The sequence below is a fragment of the Pyxicephalus adspersus genome, chromosome 2 (genome assembly GCF_032062135.1).
Source record: "Pyxicephalus adspersus chromosome 2, UCB_Pads_2.0, whole genome shotgun sequence".
Classification (NCBI taxonomy): domain Eukaryota; kingdom Metazoa; phylum Chordata; class Amphibia; order Anura; family Pyxicephalidae; genus Pyxicephalus; species Pyxicephalus adspersus.
This window is the reverse complement of record NC_092859.1, coordinates 87,024,019-87,048,870: the sequence shown is the minus strand read 5'-3', so window position 1 is coordinate 87,048,870 and position 24,852 is coordinate 87,024,019. Positions and strand designations below refer to the sequence as shown.

At 35.9% G+C, this 24,852-nt stretch overlaps 1 protein-coding gene across 1 annotated transcript in view; it reads right to left on the bottom strand.

Annotated features, from left to right (window-relative positions):
• LGR5 (leucine rich repeat containing G protein-coupled receptor 5) overlaps nt 1-24,852 on the bottom strand; it is a 93,607-nt gene that overhangs the window by 47,210 nt on the left and 21,545 nt on the right. The window contains exon 2 of the mRNA XM_072401368.1: nt 9,613-9,684. Within this exon, the coding sequence (XP_072257469.1) occupies nt 9,613-9,684 (72 nt within the window). The remainder of the gene's footprint in view (nt 1-9,612; nt 9,685-24,852) is intronic.

Sequence of the window (24,852 nt, the reverse complement as noted above, 5' to 3'; positions counted from 1 at the left end):
AGACTGGACGAAACAGCTGCTCACTTTAGTGCATCCATGCTATAGTGACAGAATATAAAAGTTACAAATGATGAAAAATGAACAATCATAGACCAAGAGTCTGTTCTAACCCTTTTATTTTCAGGAAAGAAAGGTCCTAAAGGTCAGGATCACAAATAAAACTGGATGAACATAACATGTTTTATATACAGTTATATTAGGATTCCATTGGCACCTCTGAAGCACCCCCTGCCTTCCTGAAGTCTGTTAGTAATATATAGTAATATATTTCCAAGGGTTGGATGGTGAGAGATCAATCATCCTTGCTTCTGTGCATTCTCAAGCTGTTTCAGCCTGGTGGTTAACAGTGGAGTAAATAAAACTGTCAAAAGCCTGCAATTTGATTGTCACAGTGTTACACACCTCATGCCAGTAAACAATGGCTGCTAGTAGTCATTAAAACAGGACAGATGTATTTCCTGAAGGTACTTACAGAAGCAAAGGTTGCAGCACCCATGTGGACCTATGCTGTAATCCACTTTCATTGTTTTACATTTCTAATCAAAGAAAACACTTTACTGAATATACATCTGTACTGTGTCAATCCGCCTAATAAGAAAACATACGCACCAAGTTCTGGAAGTTTTTTTTTTCTTTTATGTACTTATACAAGTGATGATTTAGTTTTAAGGTGCACTGTGTCATCCAGATGAAAACCGGCTTACCTATGTTTGAACATTAATTTAAAGCAGTAAAAAAAGTTGTGGCAGTAGAAAGAAATGAAATATCAAAAGGCAAATAATAAGATTACAGCCTGTCACAGTCACATCACCAAAAGGTGAATGGAGAACAAAGTGATCATTTTAAATATTGGCTGGGTTATTAGAACTAATGCAGTGCGGTCAATAGTTGATTAATATAGCATATAGTATTTTTTTGTAGAAATGCTGACTAAAATGTTTAAAAAAATGTTGTACAAATGCTTGGATGTTTACAGCACCTTGCCCCATACTGCTCAATGTCTCAATGTATTTATGTCTCAGGGCCATGGATATATATACACACATATTCCAGTCCTCTTCCAGACAACTTACAACCATCATCTTGGATTTCATAACACAAAATATCAAAGTGATAGGCTTTTATTGAACTAAGCAGTGATTGATGCCATACATCTTTTCAGCTGCTGCTACAATACTAACTACTCGTTAAATTAGGATAATGGCCTTATGAAAACCATAAGCAAGATGGGTCATAAACTGAAACAAAACAACCAGACATGCCATAAAAGACCAACAATCTGTAACTACACCAACAGACAAGTTCATTTCTTTGATGTCCTACAGAAAATCTAAATATCTGTATAAACAAATTGATTATCTTGCTTTACATCACAGAATACATACAGATTCCAGACCAGCGAGGTATATATCACTATAATGCTATGCAACATTCCCTTTACTCTCCCACAGGTCTGTGAGAAGTTAGGTGACATCCTACTACATCCAGGTATGGGGAAGGACGTGACTTTACTGTCCTTTCTTCCATGCAATAAAACTAGTGCTTGGAGGTTGGCTGCTGGGCATCCAAGTGTTGTCACACAAGGTTGGAGATAGTTCCAAGCCTTGCACAAGTTCCAGCCCTAAAAAAGCAACTTGGCACTTACACAGAGCTGCTTCCCTTCACTTTTCTAGGCAAATGAAGTATTATTGAATAAAAGGAAAATAACCTGTGGCTGTAATCTTACTGTGCTCTCCACCTGTGCACAATGAGGATACATTTTTGGGGAATGGGTCTGTGTTTTACATAATCCATCGTAACAGTTTTTTTTTTCTGTACTTGAGTGTATTTAAATGGGGAAACGTGCATATGCAAAATGGATGTACTAAATACTTTTATTATTTTGCCTTGACATACACTTAAAAGACTGTAATAATTGAAAGTGATCTCTCATTACAAAAGAAGCCTCCATAAAACTCTAAAGAACTGTTTGTTGTCAGAAGATATGAATGCCTACAGAAGGTTCGCTGTTTAAAAACAGGCACTAGCAGCCCTTGCATCATCACCATACTAAAGTATTTACGATGTGAGTCTGGCTTATTGCCTGCTATGTAGCTGTGCCATGTGGCTTATCAAGGCACATATTCTGAAGAGGTTTTATTCTACAGGATTATACTCACACAGTAACAGTGACAGTGCCTGCAAAGATCCACTAAAGCCACCCATTATTGGCCTAATGCAACCCAATGCCAATTCCTGCTGCAATACTACATTTGACATTAGTAACTGGCTGAATTTAGTATTGAATACTCTTCTTTATTGAATGTTCATAGATTAGCCACTACCACTTTAAATGATAAAGGTGACTGTACCTCTCTAAAGATGGGCAATAAATACATCCAGGCAGCCAGCAGCACAAACATTCATGTTTATAGAGTCAAAGGGAGAGATGAAGCAAAACAAATTAAATAATGTTGGATTAAAATATTGCAACATTGAAATGTATTAGAGGGTGAAAAAATAGAATACAATATGTGATTATTTCCAGGTGTTTTATCCCTGTAAAAACTCTGCAGGTACAGAACAAATATGAATCTACTAAAAAAAACACCCAGTTCCTAAGCTCTTATATGGGCTGAGTGTTGTCTGAAACTATTCAAACTTCCCCACTTGCAGATCTATGCAACATAAAACTAATTATTCTGTAATCCAAGACAAGAACTGGAAAGGCTCTTTAGGATAAGACAAGAAGTGTGGAAAGGACACAGGACAGTTCTGAATTTCTGACTTTCTGCCAAGACCAGCTGATTTTTTTTTAAATTTATCAATCAGGTATACCACAATGCTTCCAAATTAAACAGGACGAAAGGAGGCCAAAAATATTGTTAGGGTTTACAAACTTTTTTACCAAAGTTTTTAGTAAAACTATTATGTAAAATTTAGGATTGAAATGCCTTTATGGTTTTTTATGCTGTGATTTTAGGAGTTGATGGAGTGAATTAAGACGTTAACTATTACAAAGTGATCAATGCCTCATGTAACATGTGTAGTCCTCCAGTCTCTCAAATCTTTCTATAGTGCAAGGGCTGCACTTGAAAATAATCCTCCCGTAATTGCATTACAAACTGACAAAGAATAATTGCGATGGGAAAAAAGGTCACATCCAGCTGGATAAAGCTGTGGACATCCTAAACGCAGCACTTATCATCACTAAGTGTGAGATATTATCTGCTCGTTCTATGCTGGCTTGAAAAGATGAAGTCATACACTGGAATCCAAAGTGCTTCATTCATCTTCCACCAACTATCTGGAACATATTTTTCAGCGTCCAACAGCCCTGCAAGATTCTTGACATAAAAAGCCCTTGATGTGTCATTTCAAGATGATGGCTTCTCTTGTGACACCTCATATATCCTATCTGGCGATATTGTATATAGAAAAAAATATGAATATGTATAAAGAATAAGGCTTTGTGGTGCTGTGACTGCATCTCTAAGATATGAAAAACAATGTTTGATATTTACATGTGTAATACCTTTGGACTTGGACTGTGGAGTAAAAAAACACAGTAATACTTTCTTCTGTAAAAATACTTTTCCTCCTAGTTTATATGTAAGTACTGCTGATCTCCTCCCCCTTTTTTACCACTTTCTGCTTGCACCTACTCCATTGAAGTCTCTGCATCAGTGCCCTGGGCCCCGCTATCCTGATAGTGACAGTGGGCCTGATTTATTAAAGCTCTTTCTATTAAAGCTCTGGGTGATCCAGCAAACCTGGAATAGATTTCTTCAAAGTATTTTGCAAATGTTTCGAATCCTGGGCCAGATCCAATCCAGGTTTTCCGGATTACCCAGCTTTACTGATGAGAGTGTATTTTCTCTAGCCTTGGAGAGCTTTAATAAATCAGGCCCAATGATGGATGGTCTGCACAGTGTGTGTCATCCTAACCGGCAGCATGTGACAAGGTGACAAGGTAGAAACTTGATTGTTAGACATTTGTTGCTTATTAAAAAACAAGTTTTGAAAGTACGTGTCATCCTAACCGGCAGCATGTGACAAGGTGACAAGGTAGAAACTTGATTGTTAGACATTTGTTGCTTATTAAAAAACAAGTTTTGAAAGTACTCTAAAATCATAAATCTTAAGATTTAAGTAATTTAGTTTAGATACATCCTAATGATTCGAACACTATATGAAACTTTATAGAAAAAAGCAAATGAAAATCTGAAGAAGGATGACACAGTATGGAATAATCACTTCCTGGTAAGACAAAGCAAAATTCAAGTATTGCAACAAACTACAAAACTGTAACTAGGCTTTGGTCAACTATCCATTATACAAAAGATTTGTTTATAATAGGTATCAATGATATATATATCCTAAATCATATTTATGTTCCCCATTGTTTGTGGGTTTTAGTAAAAAAAGAGATCATCAAACATTTAACATTAAAATTTAAAGAAATACCAGAGTATTATTTGCACAGGATCCTCCAGAGTCCAATACTGCTTGCAATATTTGGAGCACAATGACTAGTAAAACAATAAGATAGACACTTCTCCTGTAGGAAAATGTTGAAACAGCTAAGAGAAAAATGGATTTCCTATTGAGATTGGCAATCGTAGAAACTACAATTGCTTCCGGGTTACTTGAATAAACAGACAGTCCTGAGAAAAGGACCGGCCCGGAGACCAGTGAGTAGCTATGGAGTGGTTTCAGGAGGTAGGCAGAATGCTTACAAAGGCTCTAGAAGAGAGGACATTTATTAGAAAGATACTCAGCCTGTCCGTCCACAAATCCAAGCAACTTCTACCATACTCAGGGTATAACAGTACAGAATAAAAAAACCCTAGGGGTCTATTTATAATGCAGTAAGTCATACATTTACTAAAATATTCCCTGGTGGAGAAACAATCACTACCATTGAAATACATAGAGCTGGAAAATTTTCCAGCACAGAATGTTTTAGTGAATGTCCGATTCACTACTTACTACTACTAAAAACAGAATGCAAGATAGAAAATCTATACAAAGTATTCACCCCATTTGACATTTTCACACTTTTTATCATACACAGAACATTGAATCAATGTGGAAATGCAATTTATTTACAAATTGTCTTTTGTCAATATAATAGCAGGTCTGTGCTAAAGATGAAGATGGACATTTCAGTTACCTAGAAGATGAACCATTTCTTGTGTGACGCATTGTCCAACTACCGAGTTTCCTAAGTGACTTGTGAAGCTAAGGGGCCAGTCAGTGTAGAAAACAAATACATTGAGATCAGATCTTTGAGAGCAAGCATATACATAATCTCCAAAATATTCCTGGAAACAATATGTTCCATTAAACAATACATGAAAAAATTGATTGCTCTGCACCTGCATTCTGTACAGAGTAAGTGTAAGGCCTCTCGTCTCCTTTAATTTAGAGGAAGACTTGTGGACCTAAAGCTAATTTGTACTAGGATCATCCATAACACCTACCTATTAGAGCCACTACAAGCATGTGTTTTCACTTTTTCCCCTTTGTTTTGTGAAAGCACCTGCTCCCACTGGCTGCACAATGGAGATGAGGAACGCAGAATGGCTTGGTGTGCTGCCAGCTCTGCCCTACCTTTGTGTGCGCAGAACAAACTCTTCAATATCTCAAAGAAAGTGGATATGTCCCGCTATGAACAATGATTGACTGTTTTTGGCAGCATATTCTTTTGGCTTTCTTCACTGGCTTCACAGATACTCTTATTCACCTAGTTAAGTTTTTCACCATTTGAAAGCTTGAGTTACTACTATCAGAAACACTCCTTGCCTGTTTCCACAGCCATTTTCTCTCAATGCTTTTCTTATCGGGCAGGATATCTACGCTTTGATTAAACACAGGAAACACAGATTTGTATAGAATCTGAGATTCACATAGATACCCTCTCGTTGGCTCTAGAGACTGCAACACACTGCCTTAAGGATAATTGCATACCTAATGTATACCGTCATTTAATGAACAGGAAAATAAAACAGCTATCAATGATTTTGTATTTACCATTTACTCTGAACAATTTCCAGATAAGTCCAGCATTTAACTGGTGTAACAAAATGTATTTGCTCCTGTTTGAAATTATTTCCAAATAGTCCCCATGCAACATCACAAAGACAGGCCTGTCTCCAACAGGAACATTAAGCAAGCATTTTCTACTTTCTGTAAACCCAGAAACACCCTACAAAGGCAGAGTTTATACTTTCATCCCTTAATTTCCTTTCAGAGTATCAAAAAGACCAATTCAATTATCATAATATCCTTACAGGTGGAATCTCCCACCTGCTATGGCCATTTTGAATGGATTTTACTCTTGCTAATGAGTTCCCAAGGTATTTTCTACAGGTGAACAAACCCTTTAATGCAAAACGTATCATATTTAATTCATCACAGCAATGTTTTCTTAAAGTAAGATTATCCTTTAATGTGCTAGAGCCAGAATAACTAAACTTCAGGGCACTTTTTCTGTTTTACTCTACCTATTATGTATGCAGATAGCCAAGGTACATTTACTAGTTACATTTATATATACATTAAGTAAAGTAACATGAAACTCTAAATAAAAGGTGTCATAAAAGCGCATAGCACAAAAATTATTTTGCCTGGTCTGAGATCAAACAGATGTCTCCTGTGTAATGTGAGCCAGGTAACACTGATATCTATAATCACCACCTGGAGTAGCAGACTAATTTTGCACCGTCGTCAAATGTCAGTTCAGGAATTAGTTTCTTGCTACTCAAAGCATGATTTTCTAGGAGGAAAGCAGCACCATTATCATGTAGGTCAGCAAACTCAACAAGACCAAGTACAAATGGCACCGTAACTGCTCATACCTATATTTAAATGTCCTCATAATAAGGGCAAAACAGTTTATTGTCTCCTTGTTGGACAATACTGAATATCATGTCTGAATGCAACATAAAACTTAGTAGTACATGTACACTACAAAAGTGCAAGAACATGAAACCTAAAATCTACAATCATGTGGCTGAAAATAGAGGTCCAGATCCATATGCAAAGGCTTTGGGAATTAAATCTGTAACAGTGTCTCTAATTCTTAGAATGTGATTTCTAGGCTTACCATTCTATAAATTCATACTGTTCCTAAACTGCCCTTTTTACCTATATGTATCGTAATATTTAACCTATTTAAAACTTATGTGTCTTGGGATCTGACCATGCAATCAGAAATAATGAACACCTCTCATTTGCCATTTTGCCATTTCAGTGTTCAAGAGGACTTTCATAGGAGGTTGGATCAATGTACAAGGCGCACTGGGAAGAATTTGCAGCCCTCTGCAGAAACCCTGCCTATTCTGACTGCAACAGGCATAAGGAATACAATAAATACAGTTAGGTCCATAAATAACATAGTTCAGTGGGTTGAACAAAAAGATTGCAAAAAAATGTGAGGAACTAAAGCCTTTTTTTTACACAATCACTTCATTTTAGGGGCTCAAAAGTAATAGGACAATTGACTCAAAGGCTTTTTCATTATGTCATTATCAATTAAGCAGATAAAATGCCTGGAGATCGGGAAAAGGAGCTCTCCATGCAGGTGAAACAAGCCATTCTTAAACTGCAAAAACAAAAAAACCTATCTGAGAAATTGCTACAATATTAGGAGTGGCAAAATCTACAGTTTGGTACATCATGAGAAAGAAACAAAGCGCTGGTGAACTCAGCAATGCCAAAAGACCTGGACCTCCACGGAAGACAACAGTGGTGGTGATGGCAGAATCATTTCCATGGTGAAGAGAAACCCCTTCACAACAGCCAACCAAGTGAACAACACTTTCCAGGAAGTAGGCGTATCAATATCCAAGTCTACCATAAAGAGAAGACTGCATGACATTGTGAATATGCCCGCATTCATAGCCAGGAAATTTCTAAATAAGGTTTACAGCTTACTGGGTAAACTCATTGCTAAAAGTGCTAACAGTTCTTGTATTCTGGGTCATACATTTTTTTCCTCTAATAGCTGTCTATTATTTCTTTTTTCAGCCTTTACAGCTTTTTTCCAGCTTCTCTGACTTGTACCAAGTCCAAACAAGAAAATAATAGTCAAAATAATATTGGATAAAGCACAATTCTTGGATATTTTAACAACTTACTTTTAATATAGTTTCATGAGCTAACACAAGCATGTGTATTATTTCTGGTACCTAGTTAAAGAAAAGTTATAAGCATTCCAAATTGGACACATCTGTTGATCTACATGCTACAGGCACATAATCTCTATCAGTGCAGCAGAAAATAAGTCATGGTTTCATCTATAATGGTGTGTTTATTCAACCTTATGTGCTATCATTTCTCAAAAACTTGACAGGGGAGGAACAAGTCTCAAGGATATTTCTTACATAAAACAATAATATGAACATTATCTAAAAGACATCACTCTCATATTGAAAAGGTTAACCGCAGATACAAACTAAATACATTAGATGATGTGAATGTGTTTTACTTTTCTAAAACTTGAGAAAACTATGCTCAGAATGCTATTTCTTTAACACACAGATACAATCAGTATATTTTACTAATTATTTATGCATTTTATATATAGTAGCAATAATAGAACATTTCCTGCAATTGGGTAAGCAAATTCCCCTTTGCATTTGGCTGGAGTTCCTATACTTCTATACAGTGATGCAAACATTAAGGAAAGCCACCGATTCTGCCTGTCATTACCTTGCCCTTCATTGGTCATTTAGACATACCTGGTAGAAGCAGTAACGAATACAGGACCCCCCTCCCCAACAGACACACACAGCTGATTGTATTCAACGGCATGAATAAAATGTTAATAGTCCTTTGTTAACTATTTATTTTTTAAGTTAACAGTCATTAAACTTTACCAGGGTTTTTTTTCTCTGAAACCTAACATTTTTTTCAAATAAACATTTCTTCAAATAAAAAATGTAAATACGGATGGTTTAAAATGAAATATATACTACTATAATAGTACAATACATAATAATATTGAAACACTTTGCAAATGATGAGAAGAACAATATACTGTAGTATACATTTGTTAGATATTTTTTAAGGATTTTAATATTATTCTGTTTCAATAGGTTAAACTTACCGATATTTACTCAAAAGAAATGTATAAATTTAAAAAGTGCACACATCTATATAAAATTAGCGTGGGGCTCTACTGAAATTATGTTTATGGAGAGAAAAGTCTTTATTAAAAGCAATTACTTTGAGTAATGCTGTCATAAAACCTGCTCTTCATAGTTTCTGACACAATCAAACCCGAACAACCGTTTTTCATTATAGCTTAACTGTCCATTGTAATAAACATGACCAAGCACTGAAATTTTTAATATCCTGCTGCTTAAGTATTTCCAAGAAGCTTTCCAGCTTAAGTTTAACTTTATATTTGTATCATTGAGCTCTTTGCAAAAAAAATCTATATCCTGGTCCATTCCATATTTTTTCCTTACAAATCACTAGAAATTATTATTTTTAAAGGAATGCTTCCCACTAGTCATATAAATCTGTCAGTGCTGATAGTTTATGAAAAGTTCTATCTGATTCCCACAGCAAAGACAAGAGCAAGGGCTCTCACTAGACAGTATCACTAAAGAACATACTTACAATTCCTCAAGGTAGTGCAGGTTATGGAAGGCACCCGAGGGTAGCTTGGTAATATTGTTCATGCTGAGATCACTGTAAGTATAAAAAGGAAACACAGTCAGCAATTTCTAACATACAAAAATGGTAACATGGTTGTCCCTTTGTTTTGTAACCTTTGCATAGCTCCATCATGTTTGTGCCCTTCAATGAAGCTGCTTTGTACGACTGCAAAAGATTTCAACTCAATGATAAAGCAGCAATGCCTTAGATCTCACACTGCAGATACAGCTATATGTAAGTATCCTCTTATACCAGGAGTGCTAATAATTAGAAAGAGTTCCCTACAAAAGGTGTATTTTTAGTGTACTTCCTAGGAACATTTTACATTTATGGATGCTCCCTACAACAACGCAAAACTTCACTTTTTAAATTCAGGTCTACTTTAACATCTGACAGCACTTAATTCATACTGGCATATAGACCTCATTTAAATGGATATCATAAAAATAATTTCCTTTTATACTGCTCAGTTTCACCATGGAGGCAAAGGAGTCATTGATGTTTGCCCTAAATAAGAATAACAAAAATAGAACTGTCAAACAAAACTCTTTCAGACGCTTTTCTGAGACATATGCTTTGGTTCTGAAATGTAACACGTCATAGATATTTTGCTAACAAATTATTACTGCCATAGAAGATTCTTATTGTTATAGCTATCTGACTATACAAGTTAAATGTTTTCCTGTGTCTGATGTCTTTCCCAGATACCACAGAATATATAACATATGGGGAATTAGTGTTTGGAAATGGTTGTAAAGAATGAGGTCAGGTTTTAAAGCAATTCTATCATGGTGATGGGCATTACAAAAAATTCACAATATAATTCAACATCAAAATTCACATATATATTGCCAGTGGATCCAAAGGAACACATTACATTAGCTCACTATACTATAGTAATTAAAACTTCCATCATCCTTTAATATTTAAAGCAGAAGTTGGATAAATTCATGGAGATTACAGAAACCAGACAGTCTAATCCAAAAGACTATCTGCATTTTTAAAGTAAAAGTATAGTCTTTACAATATGGTCAACTCAAACATAGTAGTAATGCAAAGGCTTCGACTACTACTGCCTTTAAAAAAAAGCCAGTTGTTGGATACGTTAATCCTCATTTTTTTTACTTTTTACAGGTCACTGAAGCAAATTAGTTCAAAAAGGTCAACATAATGACATCCAGTAGGTAATTTTTTTTCAAAATATATAAAAAACCCAAGAACATAATGTAATATTTGGCAGCTCCAATTAGGCGTGATCTTGCCCACTGAGCAGAACTGGTGATTCGATTACCATCCAGACCAATGGAGAGCCATCCATCATCAAGTATGCTCAAAATAATCCACAACAAACAAGCTACATCTTCTTTTGTAGTAATAACACAACAAAATGTTATTTACCTTCTGGTCAGGTAACTGAGTATACAACAGGGCCATATACAGACTCTGTAATACCTATTCGTCATCAATAAAATACACTTTATAGTTCAGCAGAAGTTAGCTTTGCATAAAAATGGAAACTATGATGATTAATTATCCCATTAGAAAAACAGGAGTAAAAAGATTTAAACTTGCAACTGATATTATATATATTTTTTTTCAACATTGTGACAGCAGCACGTGCAATATTCATAATGGAAATTCCATGCTTTAGTTGAACAAAAGAAACCCACTGTCCAGTCCTTCAATTGGTAGCCAGAAGGTTAAACGTTTTTACAGTCCACCAGTAAAAGCAGAAGCCTATCCATTATCGTAGTTGTAAAATTATTGGCACACTCAATTCTACTCTACATACTGACTTCACTTTGCATATTTTAAAGATTGTTTTTTGCCCCTGCAAGTGGCCCATTAAATAAAAATATACGTATGTGTAAAAAAGAAAAGTATTAAAAGTATAATAAAACATATTTCTACTTTCACCTTTCTGAAGGTTTTTAAACACATTAAATATGTGAAATGACCCATAAAATAGCAGTGTAATGAGATATTTCAGTGGAGAACATTTCCTAATGGGGCTGCACAGTAGTTCCTGGCAGAGGAAGCCAAGAGACTACAGGGCTCAATCAACTTCGGGGTTTGACTTGGTTCCACGAACAAAGATCTCAGTCCTTTCCTGATTTATTGGAAAGTTTCCCACAGTGTTTGCCTTGTAACATAAGCAATAACTTTACGGCTCACACAATCCGTTGTGATAAACCTAAGCAAAATGTACTGCTTAAACTGAGCTGCTTCCTTTATTAAACACTTGCTGTGTATATTCGGAAACAGTCATGTGCACTGGCTACAGACATAACAAAATCTTTGTTAATAGGTAACTAATGAAAAATTAAGTTCTTTGAGCAACACCTTTTCTTACAAAAGACAGGGGAAGGAATTGACCAGGTAACATTTCACTAGAAGAAAGGAGGAAGCCTCAAACAAAAGAAAGTTAATTTGTAACTGAGATTAAACTGCTACCCTTTATGAAGTCTTTATGATCTAAACATAGAAGCTTGGCAGCCATGTCATGGTTTTGCACCACATAATAGAGAAGAATAAACTCTTCTGGTTAAGGTTGCCATATATAGTAAGACTATTTATTTGGCAAAAGTTCTGACCATTGAACCATCCCTTGTATTTCAAAATTGGGTGTATATATTTCATACAAGTTTCTATAGGCTTTCCATTTCCCATGTGATGACATTCCCAACAGAAAACTAAGCAGATTTAGATAAAAAGAAATTACCAGTACTGTATAATGGTAGCTACAGATATTACTAGCTACAATCAAGTTCTTCCCACCATATTATATAAAGATGTGAAAATAATTTGTATGGTAAAAAACTGTATGCAATATCTTTATGTATGTTTACGCATAGTTTAGTGGTATTCTGACCAGATAACTTACAGGTAAGTGTGTGAACATTAATGTAATGGGGGTCTTCTTAAGGCCATGATCTGAAAATAATCTGCACTTATTAGAGCAAATTAAAGGGAAGGACCATGGTGGCAAAGGCTGTGCTAGGGAACTGACTTTCTGGAGTGTCAATTGCCCAACAAATTCAGAGGTACATTGTAAACCAATAAAAGTTGTTTATGGAAATTAAAAATGCAGCAAGTAAGCAAAATACTGCAAATGTACTCATGCTACACAGTCATTAGCAGTCCTTGCATGCTGACATCATTACTAAGGCTTAGTATTCCAGAAGATCCCACTGCTGGAAAGCCAATAGGAAGTGTTTTACACATTCAAAGATGGACCCTGGCTCCTGTACACAAAGAGAAGACTTGGGACTAGGAAAAGGCAGAAGTTACTTTTGCCATAAAAAATTTGATTGTGGAGAAAATATTTGGAATCTTGAGAAAATAATGCTAATTTTCACCATTTCAGGATATCATGGTAACAGCTAAACCACTAATAGTATCATCACCTAAATTGCTCAGGGGTTGGGGTCAAGGTGTCAAAAGAGAAAATAAATCCAAGTAAAAATATGGACAGGAAAGCAGTATTTCTAAGGCTTCCTGACAAATGGTAATTGAACAGAATTGCGGGGAGGCATGTTGGTATAAGTGGAAAAAATAAATGATATAGTTTTTTCATACAAATCTGTTTTTTTAACTATATTTCAACTTTCATTTATAGAAAATTACATGTTTTTATTTAATAAAAGGAAAACATTGACACATAAATCTAGGGGTCTATTTAGCATTGTTTACACTGAAGACTCCCATTTTTTTAGGGCTTAGATCCATTTTAATTTGTCACAATGATAGGTAAGGGTATGTGTGGAGGAACATGATGAGCTCAGGTGAATAATGCAGATTAGATAATGCACAGGGTTTGATATCCGTCTGTGTCTAATAATATATACTGACAAGTGCCTGCCAAAAACTCCAAATCCTTCTATATCAGTCAGGGCTGTAGCAGGAAATGAGCTTTATAGTGGCATGTCAGGTTGTATTTTCGTGATAGCTTTACTTAGAAACATTCTGTTTTTGTGAGGAAATTGTATAAAATATGTGAACTCCTCTTTCCAAACAGGTTACTAAATGTAACTTATTAGGCAAGTAGCACACGTCATTAGTGTGCAGTTAGTTGGTTCACTTATTTTTTTATGAAATACCATAATAAAAAGATTTCTTTATAAAAGTAGATAGCAAACTAAAGTGTCCCGGGGTTGCATGGAATTGTGTCTCCAGCTGCAACTGATTGGCATGGCATGGTAGGTGAAAGCAGCATCACATGAGCACATTTTTGTGCATAATATATCTACATCCCTCCGGCACAGAGTGTGCTGGTAATAGAGGCTAAAGATTTTAATATTAAAGTTATGTGAATTTTATATTTTTTAGCTGATGTTGCAAATATTCTTTAAACTACAGGCTTGTTTATTTTGGTATACATTAGTTGAAAAAAAAACAATTTGGTAGGGCACCATCCATTGTAACACTTCAACCTTCCAGGTTTTACAATATGACAAAGATGTTAAAATGTTAATATTGTGTTATTTAAACAATAAGAAAATTAAAAAAGGAGGCACACAAGGGTGAAACCTATTTTATAGAAAGCAAAGACCTTCATGGCAGGATTACCTGGTATTATTTTAATGAAACCTGACTTTATGGCCATGATTTAATAAAGCTCTCCAAGGCTGGAGAGAATACACTTTCACCAGTGGAGCTGGGTGATCCAACAAACCTGGGATGGATCTGGTCCTGAATTCAAAGCATTTGCTAGCAAATAGCAAATGACACAAACCATTCCAGGTTTGCTGGATCACCCATCTTCACTGGTGAAAGTGTATTCTCTCCAGCCTTGGAAAGCTTTAATAAATCAGGCCCAATGTGTATACATCTGACCTTTTTGATGACTTATGACTTGTTTTTTAATTCATTGAATGTTTAGAAAAAACAAACAAGTTTTTTTTGACCTGATAGCAGGGTAATAAATCCTTTTAAAAAAGTTGACTTCTGTTGGTTTTGGACAGTAGAAGCATCTGAGCCATATAGGGGCTGTTATTTCTGACACTTATTTTGGAAATACTTGACTGCCATTAACCTCTGATGGCTTTAGTACTTTCTAAAGCATGCAGATCTGACTTCAGTTTACTTTCTAATACGCACACCAGTTTGGAGTTATCAAAGTAATGAAGCAAGAGACAGAAAGTAGCATTCGGAAAAAAAAAAGAATCCATCAATACAACCCCCGATTCATCTCTGGAACAGGTCTATAAATATATTGCATATCTATTTACCTGTCTATTAGTGACAATTTCTGATTCCCTGTTCCCTAAACACAAAAACACAAATCAGGCTACAGATTTCAAAAATAAACTCCCAACTGAGGAACATGAAATGTCATACTGAGCTGAAAAGCCTGAGCAGTTGCAGCAAAGTCATGATCATCTGCTTGTGTTTGGTGGACCAGGGTACAGAACCATACATCCATGGTTACAACCAAATAACAAGATATAATAGCTTTTATGCATGATTTGTTGCCAATTCAGTCTGCCAAGGAATAACTGATTGAAATTGTTAGTACTTCTTGTGTTGTGGCAGTCAATGGGCATTACAGAAGGCCAATAATAACTACTTACTCTAAAAAAGTGTATTCCTATAATGCTAGCACTAAAGAAACACATTAGTAAGCATTGCCGTGTGTATTATAAACCATTCACACACAAAGGTTAGTAAATAGGTGATATATTGTATTACCTTCATTCTCTTGCCATTACAGATATGTTTTCATACAAGTTAATGGGGGAGTACAAAGATAACAGATTTACTATATATTGTGCATGTAGTTAAAGTATTGTTTTTCAGAACAGGTAATATAATAAGATTATCCAGCAGATGTATTTAAATGAGAATCGATTCAAATAGAAGAATGGATGTCATTGGCACTACAATACCTCTGAGCACTACAAGTTATACATACACTTTCCGCTTTATTTCTGGAAGTTCCTATTCACTGAAAAGGATGTACTTTAGGCGGTGTCAGTATAAGCCTTTAAAATGCCCTGGGTCTCACTGAAAACAATATCCTAAACAAAGTAAGCATCATATCATTGCACTCCCACCACCTAGTAATATACGTTGTCTTTCTTCATTACGAAATCTAATACAACAGCAATACGTAGGCACATCCGGAGGAGAGGGCATTTTCTCCATCCTATTTTACCTTTTACAAAAGGAAACATTTTGTGTGTTCTATGAGAACCAGGTTGCTGTGCTTTTCAGATAGACTGCACATTCTCATTTGAGAATAATAGGAAATAATAGTCTCACACCCTAATATGACAATGGTTCGAGATGATATTCCCACCCTAGCTAAACAGAGAAGCAGGGCTGTTCATTCCACATCTTGTTCATGCTTTCCTTCTCACTTAATTCAAACTAAAACAATACATCGGAAAATGAACAAATAGAACAACAGTGAGAATTAGCACAGTATCATAAGATGTCACTTCTTTAGGTACACACCTGCAATCCAGGTTTGTGAACAAGAGTTTATTATGTGGCATGTGTAAGAACAGGTCATCTTCCCAAGGCATTCTTGTATAGGAAAGGTCATGTACACTTTCTGTATACAGGTGTATATAAATCTAACAATGATTTTTATCTTTTTTTGTCTCCTGAAGTGCTTGGTATACAATTGAAAGTGTTTTTATTTTTCATAAGTTTATAAAATACCTGATTTTGCCAGCTCTTGTGAGCTGATAAGTATTTTTTGTATACTGAGGGGTAAGGAGATGACATAAGGTCTGTATTTATAATGTATAAGCAATTAATAGGCCTGGCCGACAATGTGCTATGGAATACAATGGTAAAAATACACTGTGCTGTCTTGTCTAAAAGGAAGGAAGGAGCATACCATATTGCTGGCACATGAACAGTTATTTTTCTGTACCTCATGTTTAAATGGCTAAACATAAAAAAATATACATATACTGCAAAGATGCGCAAAATTAGGTTACACTCCTAGATATGTTGTTACTTTTTATTGAATACTGTAAACATAATATATTAAACGTCACCATGAACACTGAAGTGAGACTATAGTTTATAGAAATGGGGTTGTGTGCATTAAAATTAATTTAAGTGTATTGTTTAGACTTAAATTAATATATATTTATATATATGGGAATTACATGCACTTTCCTTTTCTGCACTTTCTTTTAATTAGGTGTAATGGGGTTATGTAACTCCTATCCATCCATCCCTGAACATGCAATGGAAGCCTGGAATCCTAGCTTTTCCCAGCAACCAAAGTTAATGTTGCTGAGCATGGACTGTCCCTTTCTGCAATAACCACCTGCCTGAATCGCTTAGGTCCAAAGTGGGGCTTTATTTGAACTTTATGCTCTATTAAATGCAATTTTCTTCTTGGATTTATATATGTTTATTTTAATTAGGGCCATACTGAGATGTTCTGGTAAAAGTGAGCTTGCAGTAAAGGTAAGTTTTATAAATAATTTTCACTTTTCATTATCAGTGATCAATTTGACCAACTTTAATGGTGATGACCAGAAGCTCCTCAGCCTTCTAGCTGGTTTTAACTTAAGGAACAAAGCTATGTAGTGACTCCTTAACCACCAGTTTAAGGTTGGCCTCAAAAAACATTAGAAGTAATATGTCATACCAGAAGGTAACCATAAGCATCCTGCTATCCCTGGCTCCCATGGGCTTGGGTTATGCTAACAATAAGCAGACCTTAATGGATACCCCCAATATACAAGACACATACTATAGTTTTACAGAGAACATTTTCTGGGTATAAATAATTTGAACACTTTTTCACATACACATACAGCATGTGATTGACATACACTCATGAAAAGGGGCTTACATTTATTCAGCTTACAAATGGGCAGCAATAAATTGCCTGTAAAATGTGATCTTCACTTTTGGAATGCAAACAAAAGATTACTTTTACACTAAATCCAAGTGGCTGCACCTTAATGCTTTTTCTAGCATAAGACTTTTGGACTGAGCCTGAATTCCTTCCACTTGGCATATATTTAATGTTTTCTAGACTTTGATAGAAACGGCATATCCAAAGACGTCTAGTAAAACTGTCTGCCTGTGCAGAGGATTGCTCAGGTTACCTTTTGTAAAATCCATTATAAAGAAAAAGGAAAGAAAAAAAACACTTCCTTTGAACATGAAAGACTATTTGCATCAAAGAACTTGTAGGGCTCAGCAGACGTGTGATCTGTTTGCAAAGCAAACACTACCGAACTGGTTAATCTTTATAAAACTTTCTTTCAGTTAAGCCAGGACTCCAGCAGAGGGAGCCAGCAAACAGTTATAAAAAGAAATAAAAGATTACAAAAGTAAATTAAACAGAATGTAGTTAAAAAAAAGATCTCATTAACCATACCACATGTTTGCCTTATCTGTAAAACAAAGAACTAGTCGTTCATCACTAAGGCAAATGCCAGGCTAAAGCTACGTACACACTTCCAATTATTATCGTTGGAAAACGAACGACGAACGTTCCTGCACGATATCTACGAACGATCGTATAGCACCGATCCTGCACATAGAGATAACGACACGATCGTTCGTAGATATTGTACACACAATAGATACGATCGTTTGAGCGATAGAGGAACTATGTGCACGACAGGAAAGTGAACGAACGTTCGTTCATTACGCATGCTCAGACCATGGACGATCAACGAACGATCGTACACACGAACGATGTTCAACGATCGTCGTCCAATCCGCCGGTCCGGTCGTTCGTTTCCAACGACTTTCCTCGTTCGTCGGCGTCGTTGGTTACTTTTTTTACGAACGATTTTTGCCCAATCGATCGTTCGTCGTTCGTTTTGAACGATAAAAATTGGAAGTGTGTACGCACCTTTAGTGGCAGATTTACCAGATTTACCAATTTCTTATTTACCATTTTTTTTCTGACAGAATTGCAAATGCAACATTATTCAGTGTATTTCAAATCCCCCCCCCCCCCAAAAAAAAGTAATACATTGCAGCTTGCCAGTTCTTAGATGAAGTGGCTGCTGTTTGCTTTGTTTATACTTTATTTTTCCTTGATTTTGTCACCTAATAATCCTGAGAACACCTCTCTGTCCATTTCCATTACATGAGGCTTGTAAAATTTCTCCCTTTGCACTGCGCACGTTCTGCACACACTTTGTATGTATTTCTTGTGAATCTGCACCAACCGCTGACAACCGACCATCTCGATTCTACTTGCTGATTACTATAGAATGTATTGAAGCACTGTATATTGGCATGGCTTGTAGTCCGCCTGTAAGTGGGCAGAACAGTGTGAAGATGCTGCAGGTGAACACAGATCGGTACCCCAGGACAGTGCCTGCTAATATGATTAAATTCAAAGAACAAAATTCCTTATAGCATTAAAGAAACACATGCAAAAATATGGTTTAAATGTTTGGGTTTAAATACACTTTTATTGTACTGTACAGTTGATACTAGCTGCACTATTCACCATGTATTAAATGGTTTCAGAGAAAAAAGACAAGCACCAATACTAGTGATCATATATGCATTGAGATTTACAGGCAACTTCGTTTTAACCACTGGTAAAACAAAATATCTTGTATGTTCTATGTTTAGTATCATTCAGTGTCATACAGTATATGTGACCTGCAAAGCCAATATTTATTACACACCAAAATGAAGATTACATTCAATATATTCCTGGTACCTCAATGCATGAATTCTCTTGATCATGTTTTGAAAATTATTAAACATCCCATTTCAAAAAAACATTTTAGAACTTGACAGGAACCCAAATACCCAAACAATTTCATGTGAATATCATCAAAGAGTAAGGTTGCTTTTGCCTATGTTTGTGTATTGACATCCCTGACTTTTAAAAATGACAGACATCTGCATGGATAGTGAATGTCTGGCATTGAAGATTAATATTATTACGTTTGTTTAATCCTAGTCAAACTAGTGTTTGGTACCCATGCTGTGTGTCAGGGTTGGACAGGTTTGCCTAACCTGATGCATGTATGTAAACCTGATTGGCAGGTAGTTGCAATTGGTGTCCAATGTCTAATAGATTTAAACGTTTTAAACTTTTTTTCATAAATGTAACCCCTAAATCAGGGGTGTCAAACTCAATTACACAGAGGGCCAAAATTAAAAACTTAGACAAAGTCGCGGACCAACCTTGAAATTTACTGAAAAAAAATTGAGGACATTTTTTCTTCTCATTAGATATAAATCATTTTCATATGGAAACAAGGAGGTTTCACATTCAATCTGGAACAAGCTTATAATAGAGAAAGAGGCATAAAAAAAAATTTTAATTTTATTTAAGAAAAAATCTTATGCCTCTTTCTCTATTTGTAGCCTTCTGAGTTAAATTTCAATGGTAACCTTTTTTGCACAGGCTAACAATAATACCAAAATTCGTCTATGAAAATCCAACAATGCAAGTCCATGCCTTGGATTAGCAAGGAAAAGTACAACTGAGGGGGAGCGCTAGAGATGCCAGACGCGGCCAATGCGGAGCTAAATCTTATGTGTGGCCCACTGCTGAAACTCCCTCTTCATTGAAATAGCGCTGCTACTAAAATTCCTGGCATTATTTACAGTCCAGTGCGGGGCTACGCATAGGCAGGTCTATAGACGCGAGTGATGCCGGAAATTGTAGTATAAATACTATGAGGGTTGCTCACAGCTTTTGGGCTGAATTCTGCTCTATTAGTAATACAGGTAGTAAGTTGACCACTAACAAAAAAAAACAACAATACCAATAAACACTTGCACGTTTTAAAGGAAACCTGTATGAGGAGAAATACAACAGCTGTTATTGCTGACCTTCTTTAAATGCTAATTGCTTATCTCTGGCTTCAGAGTGTTCCAAGACACAGAACAAGCTTGTATGTAAGAAAGTCAGAGCGAACTTCTGATCTGCATACCTGTTCCATATCTGTGTCTCTGAAAGCATTACAACCATTAGAGAGGCATTTTAATCGGGAAACAAGCATTTTGATCAAGGGAGTTCAGCACTGGTAGCCTTCACGTACACTTAGTACAAGTTTTTTTTTCAGCTCTTCCCAATTCTGCCAGTAATTTTGTCTTGTGAAGATGATCACCAGTTATCTTTTGTGATAGGGGACTTTAGCTAATGAATGGAGGAAAGCTACAGGAATATCGCAGAAAGAAAACTTATTTCCTGAAGTTAGTTACAGTTCTTAAATAAAATGGTAAAAATGATAACACCCTCAAATGTGATAATGAAGTCACATCATGTGATCAGACAAGGGAATCCATGTCAGCTGTACACTATAGATGGACTGTATGGGTGGCTTGGGCATGAACTGACTGGTCCAAAACATTTCTTTTACACACAGCAGCATTTTTCCTATGTTATGAAAAAATCATACAAAAGTCTTTTCATGTTTCTCAGTTCAACAGTTATATGGAGGATAATTGAGTTTTTTTGTGTACCATAAACAGCAAAGGGTAATAGATCAAAATGTTCAACCCTAGCAAATCAGGCACACACATATTCTAACTCCATTTCCTAAGATCATCTATCTTTAGATTGCCAGATCCTTGACATATGCAAACCCTTGAGGCATTTTACTCTCACACAGCACACATGAAAGCTCAGGGAAAGATTACACAAGTCAGTGTAATGTCTCATCAACAAAATATTGGCTTCCCAACATATACCTTTATCATTTCCATTCCTGGACCTGATCAGTCATCACTTGCTTTGTTGTTAATGAACTTCACAAAGATAGCCCCTGTGTGGTAGAACATATGTACACAGCACACTATGACAAGTATAATATATCCAACTATTAGATTCAGACCTATCACAGATATTTACTGGCCAAATAGGACAGTGCATATTATAGAATGGAACACAAGACACTAAAAAAGAGCAAATAAAGAAATGTTTTTTCTTCAAACTATAGACAGTTATACTTACACTAGAGACATTTACTTACATGGATTCAAATGCATATAATAGAAACATATGTATGACACATAAGAAAGAAAATGTATTTAAGATGCATATAAGTGAATTTTAAACAAGAAAACTGAAATTTCAGTTAAAAGGTATGCAAACTAACGATTAGCTTATCTGGTCCCTTTGTGATCTGTTAAAATGTTACTAGTTATTTCTGGGTAGAGAGGAGTTTCTGTAGTCCTGTTCATGTAGTCCTGAAACAATAGGGTAAGTGTTGCCAGGAAAGGAAATGTGTTAGTGGCATAAACACCAGGCGAAAGCAACTCTATAGAAAAAGCCTAAAAAGAAAACTACTACTAAAAGACATATCTGTATTTCATATGTCTACAAACAGACAGTTTGAAATACAAATATAATAATCATTTTTTCTGTCAAAAGACTTGTTCCCATTCACGCAGCATAGATCTCTCAAAATTTCAGAAAGGTAAGTATAAAACTTGGGCCACTAGATGTTATAAATAGTAAGTTTAGCAATTAAAAAGAGGAACTAAACTGAAAAGTGCCTAAAACAAAAAAAAAAAAAATACACTTACCTTCAATCCCACTGGGTAGTCTGATCCTGGTGTTTACCATCGGGTCCTGCGTCGTCCCGACATTCGTATCCGAGACGGCGCTCCAGGTGCCGCCATCTTTGCCTCTTTTTTCTGGTTCTTCTTCCTCCGTCAACCGACACAGGCGCGAGATCGGGTGACGTAGGTTGAAAAAAAAAACTTGCCGATCTCACTGTGCATGCGTTGTTCTCTTTTCACTAAAAGGCTCCTTCTGCGCATGCCTGAGATGCTCGGACATGCGCAGAAGGAGCACCCAAGAGCCTTCTGGGATGCGTGACGTAGGTATACCGGGAGGCTTTGCGCTCCCATTCATTCTTGATCGCCTAGGCAATCGAGAATTAGGGGCTGGTGCTGCACCTTTTTTATTAAAAAAAAGGGCGTTGTACCTAAAAAAAACCTAAACAAACAGAATTTTTACCTTACCTAAAAGAGTTGTGTACACTTTTACGTAAAGTGAAATTTCTGAGTTTAGGTACGCTTTAGGAAAAAAATCTGTGATCCCATTTGAAGGATTTTACCCACTTTTTATCCCACTAAACTTTTGCAAGTAAGCGAGGTGAATATTCCCTTAACAATGCATTTAAAACTCCCTACTCTGCTCACAAATTATAGCATGACAGAAGTGAGGGAAATATCCCTAACAATGACACAGACAGCAATAAAATCCTGACTAAGGGTAACCTTTCCCCACCCGCTCCAAATCGGTTTAGAAAAATCTACATCACTAGTGAGAGGCAAGAACAACGGCTGGCCTTACAACCCTAAACACAAAAGTCTTTCTATTCTTCTGTAACGCACACTAAAAACTGGTTGCTATGTAACTTTCCAACCCAGCAGTGAGTAACCGCATCTATTCAGCATATTTTCTTTGCAGGAGCAGGAGAGTTTCTTTATGCCCTCCCCTCCCCTTTGGATCCTTTTTATTAATGTTTCTGGTGTCCTAAACTTTGCTTAAATATACAGCTACTTGCACCTACTATGAGGATCAACAGATCAGTATTTAGAATTTACAATTATATGCAAGGGAAGACAAACTATTTATTTATCAGAAAGTCCCATCATGCAGGTTGGCATTTGTAAGAGGACAAAAACATGGCTATTTCCAGGCTATATAAATGTGCTATGACAAAGTAGGAGTTTGTAAAGGATATATTGCTCCACTGGTTACATATCACAGTTCTTAGCACTTGTTCATTGTGTGCTATACTGTACTATTTGAAAACACATATCCTTGTCCTGGAAATATCCGCACAACTTGTTTTGTCACTGGCTTTTTTCCTTTTGAACTTGTCCAGTTCTGATAACATGTTTCATGACATTACTAAGCTAACTAAAAAAACTTCTTTGGTGGCCTTTAAAAAGATTTTTAGAGTTAAATCCATCATATCTTACTAATGCATTTTACAAGACCATAAACAGAATATTTACCCGAGGAGTGGCAAGTAAGATAATTTGTTTGCATTGTTGACAATGTGCATCCTGTTTTGATATGATAGTATTAAAAAGAAAAAAAATTGCGGAATAGTTGGGATTTTTTTTTTTTTAAAACATAGTATTAAAGTTCTAGCACTGCCCAAAACATATAGTGTTATTTTAAATAGTACAGAAAAACCTAAATTCCTAAAATTTTTGCCTTTCTCTTTTTCTAAGCTTTGTGCTTCAATGCCTGCACTAGGATGATAGCCAGCAAAAAAAGAAAATAGCAGTTTTTCAACAGTGGGAGGACATCCCATCAAATTCTTTTCAGTGGGATATTGATGGCATTGAAAGCCAACCAGCATTCGTCAACCATCAGTGGATCTTTTAACCTGTTTCAGCAAACAGCTCAACTTTGAGCTTTGGCATTTCCCATTAATCTGTACATAGGGCCACTGCAAAGTTTTTCAAAGCTAGAATAATGCCTGGATTAATAGGACCATTCAGCATGAGCACTTTTGCATTCGTCTTGTGTACATAGCCATTTCACCAGTGCCATCCATGGGCTGTTATTTCAACTGAAGGCCTAGTTGCAAACAAGATACTCAGCTACAAAGGCATGGAAGGACCATTCTCTTGTGAATTGGTAAAACCTGGCCTCCCCATTTGTCATCTCTTATGTTTTTATTTTTAACTCACAGGCAAGGAATTGAAACAAGATCTTGAAATAAAAAGATTTAGTTTGAATTTAATCTGTACCTTTATTTTTATCAAATAATGTTCTGATATGAATACAATATGATACGAAAGGTCTTTATTTATTCATGATGTGCTATAGAACATGCAAATTTATTATGTTTTCAAATAAATCCCAACAATCCTTTAAAATTATTTTTGTTTCAAAACATTCAACAAAGAGGGAAAGGGGTGCACAGTGGCATCTAGGATTCTAAGCATATTTTACTTAAAATAACAGGTCTGTAAATCTAAATGGACACTTTGTATATAGACACTGTTCCACTAAGAAAAAAAATGTAGAAACATGTTATGGATTCATAAAGAGAAAATTGTGGGTCGAAATGTAAGTAGGGCACTGCCACCAGCCAAGAGCTCTGACCTCAGCATTCTTTTTGCTTCATTGAATCATTGTAAATCTAACCAAAAGAATGGATACTGTCTGCATAAGGACATTGCTTCCCTGCCTAGATTTGTCCTTCTTATTGATATAAGCCTGTATCTATTTACAGGTATGTATAGAAGTAACAAAGCTAC